General features: G+C 38.0%; 1 protein-coding gene across 1 annotated transcript in view; it reads left to right on the plus strand.

The window, feature by feature from the left end:
• LOC126251437 (disintegrin and metalloproteinase domain-containing protein 22) overlaps positions 1-15,232 on the plus strand; it is a 1,101,455-nt gene that overhangs the window by 1,011,996 nt on the left and 74,227 nt on the right. Inside the window, exon 24 of the mRNA XM_049951862.1 lies at positions 10,121-10,448. Coding sequence (XP_049807819.1) covers positions 10,121-10,448 — 328 coding nt within the window. The remainder of the gene's footprint in view (positions 1-10,120; positions 10,449-15,232) is intronic.

Below are 15,232 nucleotides of genomic sequence, written 5' to 3' on the forward strand. Positions count from 1 at the left end.
TAAGAAATGAAAGAGGAAGCCGCCTGGTAGAATTTTGCACAGAGCACAACTTAATTATAGCTAACACTTGGTTCAAGAATCATAAAAGAAGGTTGTATACATGGAAGAAGCCTGGAGATACTGACACGTTTCAGATAGATTATATAATGGTAAGACAGAGATTTAGGAACCAGGTTTTAAATTGTAAGACATTTCCAGGGGCAGATGTGGACTCTGACCACAATCTATTGGTTATGACCTGTAGATTAAAACTGAAAAAACTGCAAAAAGATGGGAATTTAAGGAGATGGGACCTGGATAAACTGACTAAACCAGAGGTTGTTCAGAGTTTCAGGGAGAGCATAAGGGAAAAATTGACAGGAATGGAGGAAAGAAATACAGTAGAAGAAGAATGGGTAGCTTTGAGGAATGAAATAGTGAAGGCAGCAGAGGATCAAGTAGGTAAAAAGACGAGTGCTAGTAAAAAACCTAAGTAACAAAAGATATATTGAATTTAATTGATGAAAGGAGAAAATATAAAAATGCAGTAAATGAAGCAGGCAAAAAGGAATACAAACGTCTCAAAAATGAGATTGACAGGAAGTGCAAAATGGCTAAGCAGGGATGGCTAGAGGACAAATGTAAGGATGTAGAGGCTTATCTCACTAGGGGTAAGATAGATACTGCCTACAGGAAAATTAAAGAGACCTTCGGAGAAAAGAGAACCACTTGTATGAACATCAAAAGCTCAGATGGAAACCCAGTTCTAAGCAAAGAAGGGAAAGCAGAAAGGTGGAAGGAGTATATAGAGGGTCTATGCAAGGGCGATGTACTTGAGGACAATATTATGGAAATGGAAGAGGATGTCGATGAAGATGAAATGGGAGATATAATACTGCGTGAAGAGTTTGACAAAGCACTGAAAAACCTGAGTCGAAACAAGGCCCCGGGAGTAGACAACATTCCATTAGAACTACTGACAGCCTTGGGAGAGCCAGTCCTGACAAAACTCTACCATCTGGTGAGGAAATTGTATGAGACAGGTGAAATACCCTCAGACTTCAAGAAGAATACAATAATTCCAATCCCAAAGAAAACAGGTGTTGACAGAGGTGAAAATTACGAAAGTAGCAGTTTAATAAGTCACGGCTGCAAAATACTATCGCGAATTCTTTAGAGACGAATGGAAAAACTAGTAGAAGCCAATCTCGGGGAAGATCAGTTTGGATTCCGTAGAAATATCGGAACACATGAGGCAATACTGACCCTACGACTTATCTTAGAAGCTAGATTAAGGAAAGGCAAACATATGTTGCTAGCATTTGTAGACTTAGAGAAAGCTTTTGACAATGTTGACTGGAATACTCTCTTTCAAATCCTGAAGGTGGCAGGGGTAAAGTACAGGGAGCGAAAGGCTATTCACAATTTGTACAGAAACCAGATGGCAGTTATAAGAATCGAGGGACATGAAAGGGAAGCAGTGGTTGGGAAGGGAGTGAGACAGGGTTGTAGTCTCTCCCCAGTGTTATTCAATCTTTATATTGAGCAAGCAGTGAAGGAAACAAAAGAAAAATTCGGAGTAGGTATTAAAATCCATGGAGAAGAAATAAAAACTTTGAGGTTCGCCGATGACATTGTAATTCTGTCAGAGACAGCAAAGGACTTGGAAGAGCAGTTGAACGGAATGGATAGTGTCTTGAAAGGAGGATATAAGATGAACATCAACAAAAGCAAAACGAGGATAATGGAATGTAGTCGAATTAAGGTGGTTGATGAAGAGGGAATTAGATTAGGAAATGAGACTCTTAAAGTAGTAAAGAAGTTTTGCTATTTGGGGAGCAAAATAACTGATGATGGTTGAAGTGGATATAAAATGTAGATTGGCAATGGCAAGGAAAGGGTTTCTGAAGAAGAGAAATTTGTTAACATCAAGTATAGATTTAAGTGTCAGGAAGTCATTTCTGAAAGTATTTGTATGGAGTGTAGCCATGTATGGAAGTGAAACATGGACGATAAATAGTTTGGACAAGAAGAGAATAGAAGCTTTCGAAATGTGGTGCTACAGAAGAATGCTGAAGATTAGATGGGTAGATCATGTAACTAATGAGGAGGTATTGAATAGGATTGGGGAGAAGAGAAGTTTGTGGCACAACTTGACTAGAAGAAGGGATCGGTTGGTAGGACATGTGTTGAGGCATCAAGGGATCACCAATTTAGTATTGGAGGGCAGCATAGAGGGTAAAAATCGTTGAGGGAGACCAAGAGATGAATACACTAATCAGATTCAGAAGAATGTAGGTACTGGGAGATGAAGAAGCTAGCACAGGCTAGAGTAGCATGGATAGCTGCATCAGACCAGTCAGGACTGAAGACCACAACAACAACAATTTCCAGTTAAACAAATGCCCGAAATGCTGGTATATGTATGCAGTTAAGCTATATTTATTTTTTCTTAGATGTCATCAAAATAGAGCATCCTCATTTGTTGGTACCCATAACAAGAGAAAAAGTGAACTCACACTAGTATATTTTTACACAAAACCTGATTAATTCAAACTTTAGCAAACTGAATTAGTTATTTGTTGGTCACTTGAAATCCAGTTAAACGAGAGTCTACTGATACGATGGTCTACTGTTACACACACAGATTTCAAGCTTTCGCAACCCAAGGTTGCTTCATCAGGAAAGAGGGAAGGAGAGGGAAAGATGAAAGGATGTGGGTTTTAAGGGAGAGGGTAAGGAGTCATTCCAATCCCGGGAGCGGAAAGACTTACCTTGGGGGGAAAAGGGGACAGGTATACACTCGCGCACACACACACATATCCATCCGCACATATGTATATGTCTCACATATTCAAATGCAAAGTTGCATCAATATCTCAAAGAAATCAGTGATGAACTTTCGGAGATTTACAATTTTGTGCAAACGAACATTTATATCTATATAAATAAAAGAGTAAATGTTCTTGTATTCAGTATCTTAAATCTCGAAAAGTTTTTCACTGATTGCTTTGGCATTTTGATACAGTGTTTTATTCAAATATGTGCATGTTTTTATATGCCTACTGGAGTGTCAAATATAATGTTTAAATATATATGCAATAATTATAGAAGAAATCTATATAAAATTTTAAATATTTGTTCATTCAAAATCTTAAATATCCAAAAGTTCTTCACTGATTACTTCAAAATTTTGAAACAACATTTCATTTAAATACACACATGTTCTTATTATATTTATTTTTAATATATGTAATAGATAAATAAATGTGTAATATATAAAGAGGGAATGTTATTACTAGAATCTTGAAAAGTTCTTGACCAATTTACTTCAGATTTTTACATACACACAGGTTAATATATGTAACATATAAACATACATAAAATATATAATACACTCACATTGTTAGCAAACAGGAAATCTGTATTTGTGGCTTATCAATTATTGTTAACATACTACTACAGAATCTGAATTTCCAACAACAGTAAACAAAGCTCTAGGTCAGAGAGAAGCGGAATGAGGAGATGGACATAGAAAGTGGAAAGGAGGAGATGGAAAGGGGGAGGGGAACAGGAAGAGATGGAGAGTGGGAGGAGAGGATGGACATAAAAAGGGGGAGGAGCTGATGGAAGGAGAAGAAGACAATGGATATAGAAAGTGGGAATGAGATGATGGAGAGAGGAAGGGAGAGAGATGAAGCAGGAGATGATGTGGAGGGAGGGGGGAGGATATAGATAAAGAAGAGGGGGAGGTGATGGACAGAGAGAAGGGGAGGGAGAGGGGGCAGGAGGATATGGGGAGAGGGGGGAGAAAAGATGGACAGAAATAGAGGGGAAGAGGTGAAGGACAGAGAGAGGGAGAAGGAGGAAGAAATGAACATAGTCAGGGAGGAGGAGATTAGGAAGTACATCTAATTCCCATACATACTAGAAACATGTGCTTTCTCATTTCTTTCTTTTCCATTTAACCAGACTGAACCACAGCAGTGCCTGTCCAGGAATAGCTAGTTTTCCATAAACTTCACTACCAAAGAAATCCTTCTATGCTATGAACAAAACAAATGCAAAACATACCTTGCTGTACAGCAGCATATAAAATTATTTCATCATAGTATGCATGAACTGATTCCTAAAATGAGATGTTAATATTTTTTTTTTCTTTAACTCAATCACAGGTGGTATACATAGCAAGGAGTGACACTTTTGAAAATCTGTGAATAATAATAAAAGCTGCTGCTCATATTGGCACTTTGACAGCCATTTTCTGTTTGCATTAATTCTTGGTAGCTACAGGAAATTATTTTTCATTGTAACTGTAGGTGAATATTTTCTTATTATAGTAATTAACATGAAAGACAAGTTCAAAACTCGACATTCAGCACTTGTGTGAAAGGTATGCTGAACACAAAATGTGTCAGTTAGTATCTGAATTGGTCTAAGCTGTTAATTTCCTGTTTTTAACAAATTTTCCTAATAAAAAAAGAAGTATCCTTTGGTCTCACCTCTTGCTCTTCCTGGAGGATAATAATAATTTCATTTTTGTCAATGACCATGTGCAAGTCCTTCAATTGGATGTTATTTCAGCAACTTGTATGTCTCTAATCTACCCCTGGTAATCAACCGGGGAAAGGAAACATGCAGTTTGACATAGAATCAGAACCAGGTGTTGTTCCTGGTGACTCCACACAATATTGAGAGGGTGAAAGCTAAGTTACAGACAGACTGAATACTTCTATGATCCAACCAGGATTCATCCTGTGCTCTCACGGTTTTTAGGTACGTCCTTACCACTAGACCACCAGGTCCAACTTTCTGGAGAGCCATACAGTAGAGTTTCAAAGGGAGTATGTAGACAATGACTGATTGAAATAGTGGAAAGGAATACAATACAAGATTAATAGATAGCTTTGAGAGGCAAAACAGAGAAAGCAGCAGAGAAATATTAGAAATCCTTGGATAATAAGGAGCTATTGAATTTAATTGGCAGAAACAGAAAACATAAAAAGGCAGCAAATGGAGCAGGTGAAGGGGAATACAAACATCGAAAAAATGGGCTTGACAGAAAGTGCAAAATGGCTAAGCAGGAATGAATAGAAGACAAATGCAAGCCATTAAAATGTTGTGTAAATAAGAGAAAGATAGTTGCTGCCTATAGCCAAGTTAAAGAGATCTTTAGAGAAAAGAGAAGCAGCTTTATGAATATCGAGAACTCAGATGGCTGGTTACTACCAAACAAAAAAGGGAAGCTGAAGGATGGAAAGAATATATGGAAGGTGTATACAAGCAAACAAACTTGAGAACAGTATTATAGAAGCAGAAGAGGAAATAGATGAAGATAAGATTGAAGACATAATACTATGAGAAGAATTTGAGAGAGCAGTGAAAGATGTGGGTAGAAATAAGGCCCTTACAGTAGATGACTTCCCTTCAGAATTAATGAGATCCCGGGAAGCGCCAGTCATGACAAAATTATGCCATCTGGTGTGCAAGATATATCACATGATTGAAATACCCTCAGACATCAAAGAAGAATGTAATATTTCCAGTTCCAAAAAAGAAAGGTGCTCACAAATGTGAATACTACTGAACCTTCGGTTTAATAAGCCCTGGTTGCAAAATATTGACATCACTTTTTTACAGAAGAATGTAAAAACTGTTGGAAGCTGGCATCGAGTAATATCAGTTTGGATTCCAGAGAAATGTAGGAACATCAGAGGTAATACTGACCCTATGACAATTATGAGAAGATAGGTTGAAAATAGGCAAACAAATATTTATAGCAGTTGTAGATTTACAAAAAATGTTTGACAGTGTTGACTAAAATTTTGACGCAGGGGTAAAACACAGGGAATGGGAAGTAATCTACAACATGTACAGAAATCAAAATGCAATTATAAGGGTTGAAGGACATGAAAGGGAAGCCATAGTTGAGAATGGTGTGAGACAATGGACTGAACCTACCCCTGATGTCATTCTATCTGTACACAGAGCAAACTGTAAAGGAAATACAAAATTTTTGAAATGTAATTAAAATGCAGAGACAAAAAATGAAAAACTTTAACATTTTCTGATGACATAGCAATTCTGTCAGGGACAGCAAAGGACATGGAGAAATCAGTTGAATGGAACAGATAGTGCCTTCAAAAGAGATTATAAAATAAACATCAACTAAGAGAAAATAAATCAGTCCATTTCTGAGCAAATGAGACACTAAAAGTAGAAGATGAGTTTTTCAGATAGCAAAATAAAGGGACAATGACCAGAGCAGAGAAGATATAAACTGCAGACTGGCAATACCAGAAAAAACATTTCCGAAAAAGGTAAGTTTGTTAACACTGAACAGAAATTTGAATGCTTGGAAGCCATGTCTCAAAGTATTTGCCTGGAGTGAAACTGTGTACAGAGGTGAAACATGGATGATAAACAGATCAAGTGATAAGAGAACTGAAGCTTTTGAAATGTTGTGCAACAGAAAAATTATGAAGATTATTTGTGGAGATCAAATGGCATAGGAGTTATCGAACTGAATTGGGGGAAAACATTTTTGTGACACAACTTGATTGAAAGGAATGCTCGGTTGATAGGACGCATCCTGAGGCATCAAGAAATTGTCAGTTTGGTAATGGAACAAAGTGTGGAGCGTAAAACTTATAGGAGGCCAAGGCTTGTGTACAGTAAGCTGATTGCTGTAGTTATACAGAGATGAACAGTCTTGCACAAAATAGACTAACATGGCAGCTGCATCGAATATTCAGACTGAAGGCTACAACCATGACAAGACCAAATACTTGTCTTGTTCCTCATTCTTGTGGGTTTTCTTTCATTGTAAAGGGATCAACCGACCTTGGATAAAGTGAACTAGTGCCTTGTAGAGATGGGGGATCCGCTCCTGAACTGTTTTATAGAGTTGAATCTTTCAAAGGAGTGAACAATGAGTGATTCAGAAAAAAAGAACGGTAGCTCCAAACGTTTCACACAGCAGAGAGAGAGAGAGAGAGAGAGAGAGAGAGAGAGAGAGAGACGGAGCATATCAGTGGGGCCTCTGCTGGTCAGAGCACGCTGCACGCCACACAACACAGCCGGCGCCGGCCTCTGCCCTGCTTCTGCCCTGGCTGCCTGCACTGTGCAGCGCCCCATTGGATTTTGTGTTTCACATATGCCGTGCCGTCTCTGTGCTTCCCTTGCCGCGTGCAGTGTCTGGCGCACCTTAACTTAGCATCGCACTCCGTCGGCGATCGTTTCAGTTGCACGTCCTGCCCTCTGGGCGGTTGATGCGAGCAACAGGACAGAGAGCCTCCTAGCGGAGAACATAAGAACTACTTGCAACAACCTGCTCGCAAGAGAACCGACGATTTGCCTCGGAGCGGGTGAGTGGTGGCCGCTCATCGCTCCCCCCACCCTCGGAACTCGCCCGCTCAACGCTCACCCCACCGTTCTCGACTCTAGCCAGAGCGTTGAGCAAAGCAACTCAGGTGTCACTCTGGTCTGTGCGGTCTCAGCTCACGCAGCAATACAGCTCGCGGCTCGACCAGCTTGACTCAGCGCCCCTGCATCGGAGTTCGTCTATTCTGGATATTGTTCTTCGTACTAATACCGATATGTATATTACATAATTATGTTATGTATACATCATTTGTTTTTATTTTATTTTTATTTGTTTAAACTGATCAGATGAGGTTCCTGACGACTCCTCTTACTATAGGATTTTTTATTATGGACACTCGAATTTAAACTTTAATTACGAGCGAACCAATAAACGTATCGCAAAATGTGATACACCAATATTTTCCTTGTTTTATTCTGCATAAGGCTATATGCAGCACTTTGGTCTTACAGTCAAATTTGTATTTTTTTTCTAATTGTACGGATTTTGCGATTTTGGGCGTCTTCGGAAGGAAATGTTCACTTTAAAAATATATGGCTTGGGATGTATTTGTACGAGGTTAATGAAATTTTAATACATGATAGCTAAATACATTGTTAATGTAAATCTCAAGTTACAACATTTTCAGATCACCCAAAAAACCACGATAGTGCAAAATAAATCGATAATCAAAAACTTTGTCATATCGTGGAAATTTCAATAAACAATACAAAATTCTTACTCATGATCTGTGTTACTTCAAAATAGGATCAAATAAGATCAAAATACTGGTATAGTACTGGAATAAACCAAGTTTAAAGGGCAATGTGCCTTCCATTTATTTTCTATTGTGAATGAGTGGTGAGTCATGAAAAAGACCTAGTTCATTTCAGGGAGTGAACAGTTCGGATCCGATCTCTGAAAAGAACAGTTTTGCCCATCTCTAGTGCCTTGTCTCTCAGATTGGGCATATTGACAGGTTTATAAAAATTTGCCATGTAAGCTATTCTTGAACTTGGATTGCTCCTCTCCCACACAGGCAAATGTAAAACATTACCTCCTACTCAAAAATTAAAAAGAATACACAACATAGGTCTGCAAACAAGTAAGGTTTAAATGTGGTCAAAATAAATATATTCAGAATTATGAAAAAGGATACATTATCACTCACCATGTAGTGGACATGCTAGGTCACAGACAGGCACAACAAAAAGACTGTTGATAAAGTTAGCTTTGGCCTTCTTCTGAAATAGACAACACGCACACACAAAACACACGCACATTCACATAAACACAACTCACACACGTCTTCTGTTTCTGGCTGCCAAGGTCGACTCTGGCCTCAGCAACTAGAGACAGTGGTCATGCGTCTGTGAGCCACATTTGTGTGAATGTGTGTGTTTGTGTTGTCTTATCCATAAAAATGCCTTTTGGCCAAAAGTTTACGTGTTTAGCTGTCTTTTAATTGTGCCTGTCTGTGACTCAGCATATCCTTTTCATAATATTGTCTTTATTCAATCCTCGATTTTCCATTGTTTAATATTCAAAATTATGTAGTTTTTGTGTCCATTGTTTTAATAACAATCTTATGACAAGAGAGATCAGGTGTGAGCCTTTTCTTGTTCCAATTTAATGAATTCATTGTTTCAATTTTTATTTTAAATATATACTAATATCTGTTGTCCAGCTGCCCTTGTATGACATCTAAGGACTTTTTTGGATGTATTGAAAAACACAGTTATTACAACATAATTCTAGATTTTGTGGGTACTTTCACATGTAACTGTTTCTTTGTAAGATTAGCTTAGATATGAACCATATGGCAGAGCAATATTAACACTTCCAGAGAACTGTATAAGTTATACTTTCAGCATGCTCATGTTGTTTCTGTTTATGAAAGCAATGTTGACAAAGACCAAGGCAGTAGTAGAATAACTTATTACTATTAATTCAAACTGTGCAAACTTTCCATCCATTAGTTGTTCTTAGTACATCACAGACATCACTTACCACAGCACTTTGACTATAAAAATGTAAACAGATGTTATCTGCATTCAGATATTCTGCCATCTCTCTACTCAGTAATAATGACTGAACTTTTTTTCAAAGGTTTATGAGTCTCTCTTCCTCATGTGAACTGCTCAATTAATAATCACAAAATACACTAAAAATTTCACTCACTGCTTCATCCTCAGATGCAACTTTTGTTTCCCTTTTCATTTCATATACTTATTTTCCTAGATTGTTTCTGCTTATATATGCATTATTCCAATTTTATGTTTACAGTTTTACTTTTGTCTCGTTTGACACTTTCATGCAAATATCATTTCTTTTCATCTTATTATCATCGTTCCTCTGTTTGCAGCCTTTTGGTCTTCTAATTAACACCTCATTACAGATTAGATGGTAGATCAAATAACTAATGAGAAGGTACTGAATCAAATTAGAGAAAAAATAAATTTAAGGCACAACTTGCCTAAAAGAAGGGATTGGTTGATAGGACACACCCTGAGGTACAAATGAATTGCCACTTTGGTAATATGAGGAGGTGTGGGGAGGGAGGATACAAATTGTAGTGGAAGACCAAGGTTTGAGTACAGTAGGCAGGTTCAAATAGATATAGACAGCAGTGTTACGCAGATATAAAAAGCACAAGATAGACTAGCAGGAGAGCCACATCAAACCAGTCTTTGGACATGAAACAACAACAACAACCCAAGTATTTAGTGTATTCAGAAGTTTCACACAAGTATTAAATGAATATCTGTTATTTTTCAGAAGTCACTGCAGCCTATGGTGAATACAAACGATCAGGTAGTCAGGAGAAAGTCTGCGATGCAGTGCCTCAGACACACACGGTGATGGTTGAAGGTGTTCATCATCACGCACATCCTCCACCTCCCCCTGAGGAAGATGAAGATGATGAAGTTCCACCATGTGGACCAATTCGTATTCGAAACCTTGAAGACCTTATCCGGCAACTAGAACATCATTCAACAAGGCATATGAGTCCCAGTGGATCAGAGGACATTCGAATGTCTGAAACAGAAGCAGACCGTCACTATCGCCTTGAGTCTGCTGCTGCTTCGTGTAATGAACCACAGGCGTAAGTAAATTTCTATTTCCTTTCTTAGTTATGAAATATACTCATTTCATAGAGTGAATGAAGAATTGTCTTAAATATCTAACCACATTTTAAACCATTTTCCACTAAAAGTAAAAAATAAGTATGAACAGCTACTGTGGAACAGAAGATGAACACCTACTTAGTCACCACAGCTGGAACACCATAGCATGGCTAAAGCAAACTGTAAGCAGTATGACTAATCTAAAATCGTCGAAACTGACATTTCTTTCATACAAGTTTTATACTGATTATCCCCACCTCTCTACCAGAGCTGTACACCTTAACTAAAAATTTTCCCTTCACAACCTTGGCTATAGGTCCTGAGATGAGACTGCACTTTAAAGATTGAGATCCATCATTTTTGTCTCTCTTATTTCTTTCTAGTTGTTCCAGTTATGGTGACAGTAAGTAAGTAGCTGTTTTAATTCTTACCTAGTTTACAGTTCACCCTGCACAACCCCACGACACTTAATACAGTTACTTCTTTGTAGCTTGCATCATTACAAGTAATCATAATTTTTACTACATCTATTCTGACAATTATCATCATCATCATGTTGCAAAATTTTCTCATGGTCTTTTTGTATACTCATCTTTGATGTTTCTTTTCTTCCCAATGCTGTATATTGTTGAAATAATTCAGTAAATTTCTTTTTAGCTGCTTTGGCTATAAATTAAATAGCCTGATTTGTGTCTTGTTAAGTACTGCTCTGTTGTTCTCAGTTGTCGTCAGTATGAAATCAGAAACAATGAATACTGAATCTATTGTGTTGCTTATAAGGCTGCAAACATTAAATTGAGATCTCATATGTTTTTCCATTCCTCCTGTTAATTTCCACACAAATGCAGTGTCACCACACTCTCAAAATATGATTTCTATTGGTTACATGGAGCCTATCAAAATCACCACCCTGAGATTTTGTTGTGTTACTTATGCAGTGGTGCATCGAGATATGGATAGAAGCCAGAATGAAAATACCAAGCTGCTATTTTTCTGTCAGCACTGAACATATATTCGATTCAGCACCTCTTTTGAGGCCTGTGTAATTTTGTTTTTCATATCATGAGTGTCCTATTTACAACTTCCATCCCACTTTCTCCTCCTGTTTCCATTTGCTCATTCCCCTCCACATCATACTCTCCTTTCTTCAATTATTGTAAACAGTATGTCAGCTACAATCAGTTAATTTATTTAGTAAATGAAACTAATACCATTCACACAAAGAATTAATTCAGTATCATCTTAAGATATTTTATCATTCTAATCAAGAGAAGAGGTTAAATATGTTTATGTTGGAGGCACCGGACATAGTAATAACAGATTGGTACAGTAGAGATCAGAGTGTCCTGTCTCCTTTTTCAAAGTGTATACGAGGACAAGAAAAAAAATTCCCGAATTTTTCCCGGATCTCCCAGTTAAAAACGCACTTTTCCCCACGTGAAAATGCACCTGTTGCAGGATGAAAATACGCTTTCTCCATGATAAGCAACAGTGCACTTTCCCTGGGAACAGTAAAAATATAAATTCTCTGAAGGGTAAACATTTTATACAACAGAATAGTACTTCCCAGCACTTTAAAAACAAAACTCAGCAAAGGGGGAAAAAAATGAAACATGTTTTGGAAAGATCTTTGACATGCAGCAAAATGTACACTGCATATTTTCATATTATTATATGCCGCATATTTTTGCATTATGAAAGTATAAGTTCGAATTCCACCAAACATAGTATGTTAGTTTCTGAAGCATTGAAACTGAGATCGCAATCCGCATTTGTACGCCAATCGTAACTCATGTCACATGTCAGCAGGTATTTAGAGCATAGGACATGCAATGTAGTTAGCCAGTAGCAACATCACTGTTAAGTAGCATGAACACATAAATAGGAAAAGTTAATGGTTTAACTTTGTGTAGCTACAAGAAAAGCTAAGCTTTCACATATAATAAAAAATTTGGAAATTTGTGGTAAGTTCCAATTGACCAAACTGCTGAGGTCATTGATCCATAGGCTTACACACTACTTAATCTAACTTATGCTAAAGACAACACACACATTCATGCATGAGAGGTTTTGAACCACTGAAAGGGGGAGCCACACAAACCGTGGCAAGGTGCCTTAGACCGTGCGGTGTAACCGCGTGGCTCACATATAATATTGGCCTTTTTAGTGTATGTGACACTTTAAGATACATCACACAAATGTGCCAGTAAAATTTTAAACAATGACATGTACTCAATGTGTTAAATTTTAAATGAGAGTCAAACACTCTGTGATTTAAGAAATTCATTGCACATTCTCGCGCATAACATACGAGGTGTGGCTAGAAAAAAACCGGACTAGTACTGGTGAAACAATAAAACGAATGCAATAAGGCTGAAAGTCGCGTGGCCTGTCACGTGACTCTCGCTCCGCCTACTGCTCGAGTTTCATCTGCCTCCTGCACTCAGTCTGCCCGTGGCGTCTGTTTTAAGTAGTTGACGTTTTGTCTGTGCGTCGGAAAATGTTGAGTGTACAGAAAGAACAGCGTGTTAACATCAAATTTTGTTTCAAACTAGGAAAATCTGCAAGTGAAACGTTTGTAACGTTACAACAAGTGTACGGCGATGATTGTTTATCGCGAACACAAGTGTTTGAGTGGTTTAAACGATTTAAAGATGGCCGCGAAGACACCAGTGATGACACTCGCACTGGGAGACCATTGTCAGCAAAAACTGATGCAAACATTGAAAAAATCGGTAAACTTGTTCGACAAGATCGCCGTTTAACAATCAGAACAGTGTCTGAGTTAACAGGAGTTGACAAGGAAAGTGTTAGGCAGATTCTTCATGAAAGTTTCAACATGAACAAAGTGTGTTCAAAAATGGTTCCAAAGTGTCTCACAATTGAACAGAAGGAACGCCAAAGAATGATTTGTTCTGACATCCTGGAAAATATTGAAAGTGATCCCACCTTCTTACAAAATGTTATTACTTGCGATGAATCGTGGTTTTTTACTTACGATCCCGAAACTAAACGCCAATCGATGCATTGGAAAACTCCTGGTTCTCCACGACAAAAAAAAGCACGAATGTCAAAATCGAAATTCAAGGCAATGATGATTGTTTTTTTTGACATCAAAGGGATTGTGCACATTGATTGGGTACCAGAGGGACAAACAGTGAATCAGCATTACTACATTAGCGTCCTGGCTACCCTACGTGGGCGAGTACGGAGAAAACGGAACGATTTGTGGAGAAAAAAGTCATGGATCCTTCACCAAGACAATGCCCCAGCTCACAGTGCGTTGTCAGTGAAGACGTTTTTGGCAAAACACAACATTCCCATCTTAGATCATCCACCCTACTCACCTGATTTGGCCCCCTGTGACTTTTTTCTTTTCCCTAAAGTCAAGTCAGCTTTGAAAGGAACTAGATTTGAGACTGTTGAAGCAGTAAAAGAAAAAGCGACGGAAGTAATGTATGGACTTACCGAAAATGATCTGCAGCATTGCTATGAACAGTGGAAAATTCGTATGGAGCGGTGTAGAGACCGAAGAGGAGAGTACATTGAAGGAGATAACATGAAATTGTAAATAATTGTAAATAAATGTTTTTTCCAGCATCAGTCCGGTTTTTTTCTAGCCGCACCTCGTAATTCATCTTGTGTAAAAGGAATTTTCCTTTGAAAATAATGCTTTTCAAAGAACCATTCACAATATTTTCCCGTGACCTCTTAGACAAGGGTCCGTTTCAGCAGCAGCAAGAGAGCGCTAGAAAATAGGCGTTACTGCGTGTAGGCAGCTATGATGACATAGGAAGTCCATATGTTGTGTAGCATTAAGAGAGCTTATATGATTTCATAAAAGAAATAGGACATCAGAGGATACTCCATTAGCATTAATTTCATAAGTCATACTAAAATTTATAATTTGGTTTCAAAGACACATTCATATGTCCAGATTCACAATGAAGTAGGCCTCAACCTGATATTAAGCTTTTCAGTGCACTTTCCAGGATGAAAATTTTCTTGGAGTACCAGTACTTTACTGTTTCATGTTTATTATGGCATAATGCCATACATACCAGAAGATAAAAATGTGCACTTGAAATTCAGTGAAGAGTTGAAAGTAGCCAATAGTGTGGCATTAAGCACTTCGTTCCTTATAAATTGACTGCAACTCCAGAAAAGATTAATAAAAGCCACATTTATTTAGGAAACTGAAAAAAATAATGTCATTGTCGTGCAAGGCAATTCAAGCTTGACTGCCAATGAAATAAAATAAAATTACAAAACTGAAACTAATAACATATTTTAGCCTTATGTAATTATGTGAATGTATTTTAATTCACTTGATAGCTGCCGGCCACAGAAAATCTGTCGGCCACAGAAATCTGTTTTTTTTTTTTCATTTGATGTGTGAACTGTAAATGAAGAGGAAGCAGCAAAATCCCTAAATGTGAACTCGGGTCACTATTCCCCTCCCCACAAAAACCCAGAAGTAACAGCAATCTGGCAGCTTGGGCGCACTAGAAAAATTTTTGTGGGTAGCGTAACTGCGTCTTGGTACTGCTGCAGTCACACTTCAAGTAGTCAGAAGTGGGAGAAAGTACTGCTCATATGCAACTCATCTGCGCATGTGCATGAGCCCGCTGGCAACTGCTCAAAACAAACTTGCTGTAAACAGTTGTGACATCATGCTCATCAGAAGCAGTTTGCTGTTAGGAAATATTCCATAGTCTTCGACCTAAAGCCTTTGGCACATTTCTCTTTTGCCAGGTGCTTG

This window comes from Schistocerca nitens, chromosome 4 (assembly GCF_023898315.1).
Source record: "Schistocerca nitens isolate TAMUIC-IGC-003100 chromosome 4, iqSchNite1.1, whole genome shotgun sequence".
NCBI lineage: Eukaryota > Metazoa > Arthropoda > Insecta > Orthoptera > Acrididae > Schistocerca > Schistocerca nitens.